A 7,907-nucleotide genomic window follows, 5' to 3' on the forward strand; every position below is an offset into this window, starting at 1 on the left:
TTTTTATGTGAATTAATTTTTTTTTTTTTCTATAAGATTTTCCGTAAATTAGTCATTTTATATTAAATCATATAATTATATTTTATGTTAAAAAAAAAAAAAAAAAATATAATATATATAATATATATATATATATTTATTTATTTATTTATATTTATACATTTGTGTTGATAATTTCTTTTATTCAATATCTAATTTGATATAATTCTTTTTTTACCTATTTGGGCATTTTATATTATTATATTATATTGTTCATTTTTTTTTTTTTTTTTTTTTCTTTTTTAATTATTTCATTATATTATATTTTAATTATATTATTTTTTGATTATATTATTTTTTGATTATATTATTTTTTAATTTTATTAATTTTAATTTTATTATTTTTCATTTTATTATTTTTCATTTGATTTTTTTTAATTTTTTTTTTTTTCAAGTCATATATGCGATAAAAATTCGGAGGAATGCTATTGACTACATCTGAAGCCAATAGACCTCTGTGATTTTTACGAAAACATTTTTTACATAAATATTTTAGAAAATAACTAGCATTAAAAATAGCAACTGTTTGAAGTAATTCATTGTTTTGTACATGTGTATTTGTATAAACAGTATCTTTAAAATATTGTGATAGCAATGTTTCCTTTGTAGTTATTATATCCTTTAATTCGATTCCTTGTTTTATTATTTTGGATGCCCAACAAAGAAAAACGGAAACAATACCAGCCTGTGCAAATTATAAAAAGGGAAAAATAAATAAAAATAAATAAATATAAATAAATATAAATAAATATATAACTATATATATATATATATATATATATATATATATATATATATATATATATATATATATATAAATGTATATTATATATATATTATTTATTTATTTATTTATTTATTTATTTATATATTTTATTTCATTTCATTTCATTTTATTTCATTTTACGAGAATGTCCCCAAAGCCTCCAGAACGCTTTAAACATTGTCTCTTCATAAAAAAGACGAAAAAAAAATGATCGCTTATATATACATCATGAAATCCTTTAATTAAAATTTTAGGCCCATTCAAAACAGACTTTAATGCATGAGCATACTGAATAATCTTGTATACAGTGAGATGCTTAAAATCTATATTTTTAATATCTTCATTAATAATATTATTATTATTTAAATGTGTCAACATTTTTCTTAGTTCATTTATATTTGGTGTTAATAAAGAATTTTTATAGTTTTTAATAATATTAAAAATTTTCCTATTTGTCATAATAAATTGTATTATATCTGCATCTAATATTAAGAAAATATTTTTTTCTATAAATTTTTCAAGTATATATATTAAACATTCTTCTGTAAATTCATCTATTTCTCCTAGTCCAGGTCCCACAACACAAGCATCTATTCTTTCTAATAAATATTTTATACATTTATCTAAAGGGCTATTCTCAATTTCTTTAATATAAGATTTTTTAGTATATAAATAAGGATATACAATAAGTTCACAACTATAACTTTTTAAAGCATACTTATTTTCTTCAGTAGTTATAACAAAACATAAATCTCCTCCTACCTTCATGGTAGATATAGATGATAAGTATACAGCTCCTGAATAAACTTCACTCCCTCCTATAACACAAATTTTACCTGAGCAGCCTTTATATTCATCTTTGCGAAGTTCGGGAACAATCACATCCTTGATAGCGTACAAATCGTTATCTTAAAGTAAAAAGGTAAAATATATAAAAATATATACATACATATATATATATATATATATATATATATATATATATATTATGCGTATGTTATACGTATATTCATTTTTTATATTTTTATTTAATATCTTATAACAAATTATATGAATTAAATGAGTAGTAAGAGAGAAAAGAAATATAAAAAATAAAAAATAAAAAATAAAAAAATAAAAAATAAAAAAATAAAAAATAAAAAATAAAAAATAAAAAAATAAAAAAAAATTTTAATTTATATATATATATATATATATATATGTATCGGTCTAATTAAATATATAAAATTACTTAAGAGCCTTTTCTTAAGGTCCTGATGAGCGTATGAACCTTCAAACGAAGAATCCAATTCATCCATGTTACATATTATAAATACTTTAACTATTATATGTATAATATATATACATACATATATATATTGTACTATTGTTATAAAAGTACAAAATGATTGACAACCTTTAATTTATACATAAACATATATTTATTATATTTTTATAATATACATATGTGAAAAAAAAAAAAAAAAAAGATATTTTTATATTATTGTCAAGAATACGAATCTTTAAAACTTGTAAGTACGGAACAGCCAATATGATTAAAAGGAAGAAATGTACAATATTTATTTGTTTATCTATGACTTGAAGTTTGAATAATATAAATAAATAAATATATAAATATATATATATATATATATATATATATACATATACATATGTGTATGTATTTTTTGTAGAAATAAAAATGTATTCTCCAAAAGAAATAGAAGAAAAAAAAAAAAAAATTTATACTTTTTCTTATTTCCCCTTTAATAATATATATATGTATATTTTCCCCTCTTCATGTTAATATTAATATACGAATTTAAGAGTAAAAGGTGGTTCTACAAACATGTTAGATATTTAAGAAATATGAAATTTATTATATATTTATAAATATATTATAAAAATTGTAATATAAAATAAGCATGTGTTTATATTTTTAAATTTCACATATAATATTTTTTTTTCATTCAAAAAAAAAATATATATATATATATATATTTTTCCTAATGTGACGTATAAATAATGAATAAAATTATTTATAGTTGAAATAGAAGGATGGTTAATTTAAAACAGGTAGATATATATACAATTGTTCAAAAAAAAAAAAAAAATATATAATATTCGTATTTTTCTTTTATTATAATTTATAATATAATATATTATATTATATATAAATTTTTATTATTTTATCTTTTTTTTTATTTTATATGGTATAATATTATAAAAAAGAAGAAAAAAGAATAATAAAAAAAAAAAATAGGATACTTTCATTTATAATATTTTATTATTTTTATTTTATGTAAATATTATATTATTATTATGTATTAATTATATCAAGTGAACAATAAAAAATAGTAGTATAAAATTAAAATATTTTATATGGTAATTATATATATATATATATATATATATATATATATATATATAATATATATTATATTTTTATTATTATATGAAAGAAAAATAATGTATCGATCTATTTTTACTACTACTCGTTTGTTTATATATTATAGTGATTCCCTTACTATACTTATATACAATATATATATACATATATTTTTAAACTTATATGAATATTTTTATTTTTACATAATATATATAAATAATATTATATATATATACATATATATAATAATATATTAATATTATCATTTAATTTTTTTAAGTTTCTATTTTTATAATAGGTATAAACATAATACAATATAATATAAATATATTACAATATAATATGATATATATATATATATATATATTATTATATATATATTTTTTTTAATTGTACACTTCAAAAATAAAAAAAAAAATTATAATATAAATAATTATAAAAAATAAAATTAAGTAAAAAAAAAAATAATTAAAATAAAGGAAAAAATTAAAACACTGTTAAGAAAAAAGAAAGAATTTTTTTTTCATTCCTTATAAAAAGATTATTATTCTCTATATAAAAAGTATATTAATATTTTTTAATAAGTAATTTTAAAAAATAAAATAATCATAAAAATAAGCTTTTGGGAAAAGAAAGTTTTTGTTTAACTTATATTGAAAATAAATCATAAGTAAAATAAAAAAAAAAAAAAAATATATATATATATATATATATATAATATTTAATATATATATAATATATGTACAGCTATACAATTTTATAATAATATATAATAAAATTTTTCACATCAATTTTGAAAATATATTATTAAATATATAAATATAAATATTATTATATATATATAATCATAATTTTATTAAAATATGGAAATATAATAATATATTTTTATATATGTCTCCCTATATTTTTATATATAATTAGAAATTGAGAGAATTTATATATCTATCTATATATATATATATATATATATATATATATATGTTTTTTTTTTTTTTTTGCCTTAATAGTAAAATTAAAAAATGTTTAACGATCAAAAAGTTTTAGTCGATATTTATATACCCAGGAAGTGCTCAGCTACATCACGACTTATTCCGGCCAAGGAACATGGAGCTGTACAAATAAATGTTGGAATGGTAATTAATAAAAAAGAAAAAATAATAAATAAATGAATAAATAAATGAATAAATAAATGAATAAATAAATAAATGAATAAATAAATAAATAAATAAATGAATAAATAAATAAATATAGTTGATATGTTGTATGTATTTATAATATCCATTCGATATATAAATTTTTATTTTTTATAATATAATGGTTACCCTGTTTGTATATATATATTATATATTACATTATTATTGTACTTATAATAATATGTTTGATTTTTATTTATTAAAGGTTGATGCTAATGGAGTTTACAATGGTAAAACCGAAACCTTCGCTATCTCTGGCCATGTCAGACAAAATGGAGAATCAGATGCTTGCTTAAATAGACTTATGTATGAAAAGAAATTATTATCCTTTCAAAACTAATTGAAAATTATTTACCTTCTTTGAATAAACAAATGATACAACAATTTTGATTGTTATGTGTTATATGTTTTTATATAAAATATTTATATGTATATAATATATATATATATAAATATATATTATATATATACCATATTTTTTTTTTTTTTTTTTTTTTTTTTTTTCAAATATACATAAACTTTACATATTTAAGATATTCATGCTTGTATGTCTTTCTTATGGTCAATTTTTATATATAAACACTTAGTTTAATTTTTAATTTATTAATTTACATTTTGTATTAAATTAAAAAGTTAAATACTTTTTCCTTATTTCATTATTCCAAAGTTGTTTTCCTTTGGTATATGGTATAATGCTTAATACACAGAAATTAAAACATAAAAAAAAATATAGCAAGGTGGGCAATTATTAATATATATAATATATATATAGATATAGATATATATTTATATATACCCCTTAAATAATATTATAAAATAATAAATTAATTAATTGAAGAAAAAAAAAAAAAAAAAAAAAATATGAAAAAAATAGCTATTTATTCATATTTTGCCTGAACAATACATGTTATTTTTATTTTTATTATTATTATTTTTTATTTTTTTTTTTTTCTGGAATTCTATTAAAAGCCAATGTGTTGTAGCCATTGTTTTATTTTTAATGTGTGTAATCCTTTTACTTCTATATAACCAACATGTTCTCTTACTGGGGCTTCACAAATATTTCTCAAATGATCTTTAAAAACCTAGAAGAGGAAAAAAAGGGAAAACAATCAATGTATAATGATATGTATAGAAATATACATATATTTTTTAAATTGTATACACATTTTTCTTTTTCCTTTTTTTATCATTTTGTTTTTCTTTTTCCTTTTCTTTTTCCTTTTCTTTTTCATTTTCTTTTTCATTTTACTTTTATATCTCCATAAATGTGCCTAACTATGGTCGTGACAATGGTACCATGTCTTCTAATTTTTGGGTACACTGGCAAATTTCCCGAAATAGTTCTACTTACCTGAAAAAAATAAAAAAATTAACATACATACATAAATATATATATATATATATATATATATATATATGTGTGTGCGTGTAAATTTTACTATTTTTATTCATTGCTATATAAGAAAAAATAATACCTTAAATGGTAAGTTATAGGATGTATCATTTTTTTTTTTAAACTTTGTTTGAAGAACACCTCTTTTATTAAAATAAGAAAAAAAGATATTGCTAATGTTTAAACTTTTATTTTGATGTATATTTTTTTGAAAAATATTTGCAATCATTATATATATATATATATATATATATATAATATATATATATTTTTATATATATTTAAAACATATGGTTAGAAATTATGGGGGAGATGGGAAAAAAAAAAAAAAAAAAAAAAAATTTAATTTATAACCAGCTAAACAGTAATATTACAATGATCCGTAAATATTTTTGTGTTGTGGTAAATAATGCAATTGTAAATAAATAAATAAATATATATATATATATATATATATATGTGTATATATTTTTATTCCAATAAAATATACAAAAAATGATAAAAGATATTATATAATATATATATATGTATATATATTTACATATATATATTATTTATTTTAGGGAGGCTACTGCCTTCTGACCAATATTTATTAAATTCATAATTTTGTTGAGGTCATTTTTTAATTCAGCGAATTCGTCTCTAACGTTTTGTATTTGTTCGCAATTGCTGTTATATATTTCTTCAATATTGTTTATCTGAACAAAAAAAAAAAATAAATATAAAGAATATATATATTATATATATATATATAATGAAATATATGAGAAGATAAAAATGCAATATGAAATGTGAAATATATGTGTACAATACATATATATATATATATATACATATTTATATCATTTTATTATATTATATTTTATTTATTGTAATGAGTTTACTAATCGTCCGTGCTTTTTTATCAAACTTAAAGGTGATAATTCTTTGTTTTTCTTAATTTCATTTAATATGGAAGAATTAAAATTTTGATTATTTTTTTTGATTTCATTTTGTTCATTTAATTTAATTTCTTTTTTTGTTTTTTCTTTTTGCTTTTGTTTTCTAGTAGAATTTAATTGTATTTTATTTACTGTTTCATTTATATTAAGTGTATTATCTTGATCCTGTACTTTTTCATTATATTCTATATTGATATGGTTATTTTCGTTTTTTAAAATATCTTCAGATATATTATTAATATCATATATTTGTTCATTTAATTCATATATAATTTCGTTGTTATGATTAAGTTGGTTTTTGTTTTCTTGATTTTCATTTAAGAAGAGGACACTATTATTTTTATTTTTATTATTTGTTGAATCGTTTGTTAGCTTTTTTTCTTTTTTTTCTTTTTTTTCTTTTTTTTCTTTTTCTAATTTGAATTTCGTCTTATTCTCTTTTTTATTAGCAAGATCAAAAATTTCTTCATCAGTTGTCATGGTTTTATTAAGTTTGCTTAAGATAGGATCATTTTTTATAATTGTTTGTATATCATCATTTTTTAGTTTACTTTTTAATAAACTTTTTTTTTTTATTTCAATTGAATTCTTTTTCAAGCGAAATTTATTTTTATAATACGAATCACTAGATTCAGAAGAGAAATTTTTACAATCTTTCTCGTCTTTTTCGTTCTTAGGAGAATTTATTTCATCACAATTTTGTGAACATAAAACAACATCTTCTATATGATCATTAGAATGTTCCTCACTCATTTTTATAAAATTTTATGAGCTCGGAAAAAATAAACAAATGATGCTTTATATATATAAAAATTTATGTACACTTGGAATATATATATATAAATATATAATTATATTTGTATATAAATATAGTTATATATAAATATATTTATGTGTGCGTTCCGATATTTCATATGCTTTTTCTTTTTTTTTTTTTTTCATTTTCATGTTAGAGCTTCTTTAAAAGTTTATTTTCAAAAGAATGTTTATTTATAAAATAAGCATAAATAAAACGATGAATAAATAAATATATAAATATAAATATAAATATAAATATATATATATATATATATGTTTAAAAAAAAAAAAAAAAATTAACATATGTATATGTGTGATAAAATAATAAACACTTGGTATAAGTATATATTGTTTTATCTTAAATTTCTTTCATTTTTTTTCTTTTTATTTTCTTCTTTTTTTTTTT

At 16.7% G+C, this 7,907-nt stretch overlaps 4 protein-coding genes across 4 annotated transcripts; 1 reads left to right on the top strand and 3 right to left on the bottom strand.

Annotated features, from left to right (window-relative positions):
* Positions 1–346: 346 nt before the first annotated feature.
* PRSY57_1142300 (carbohydrate kinase, putative) lies at positions 347–2,103 on the bottom strand (the record flags this gene model as incomplete). Its single annotated transcript, XM_012908382.2, has 3 exons — positions 347–724; positions 947–1,713; positions 2,037–2,103. The coding sequence occupies 3 exons, from the start codon at positions 2,101–2,103 to the stop codon at positions 347–349; spliced, it is 1,212 nt and encodes a 403-aa protein (XP_012763836.2).
* Positions 2,104–4,192: 2,089 nt separating this feature from the next.
* On the top strand, positions 4,193–4,706 carry PRSY57_1142400 (40S ribosomal protein S21, putative; the record flags this gene model as incomplete). Its single annotated transcript, XM_012908383.1, has 2 exons — positions 4,193–4,306; positions 4,572–4,706. 2 exons carry the CDS (start codon positions 4,193–4,195, stop codon positions 4,704–4,706), a joined length of 249 nt encoding a protein of 82 aa, XP_012763837.1.
* Positions 4,707–5,328: 622 nt separating this feature from the next.
* PRSY57_1142500 (mitochondrial large subunit ribosomal protein, putative) lies at positions 5,329–5,991 on the bottom strand (the record flags this gene model as incomplete). Its single annotated transcript, XM_012908384.2, has 3 exons — positions 5,329–5,451; positions 5,619–5,720; positions 5,845–5,991. 3 exons carry the CDS (start codon positions 5,989–5,991, stop codon positions 5,329–5,331), a joined length of 372 nt encoding a protein of 123 aa, XP_012763838.2.
* Positions 5,992–6,316: 325 nt separating this feature from the next.
* Positions 6,317–7,456, bottom strand: PRSY57_1142600 (hypothetical protein; the record flags this gene model as incomplete). Its single annotated transcript, XM_012908385.2, has 2 exons — positions 6,317–6,460; positions 6,647–7,456. 2 exons carry the CDS (start codon positions 7,454–7,456, stop codon positions 6,317–6,319), a joined length of 954 nt encoding a protein of 317 aa, XP_012763839.2.
* Between the last annotated feature and the right edge of the window lie 451 nt (positions 7,457–7,907).

The sequence above is a fragment of the Plasmodium reichenowi genome, chromosome 11 (assembly GCF_001601855.1).
Source record: "Plasmodium reichenowi strain SY57 chromosome 11, whole genome shotgun sequence".
NCBI lineage: Eukaryota > Apicomplexa > Aconoidasida > Haemosporida > Plasmodiidae > Plasmodium > Plasmodium reichenowi.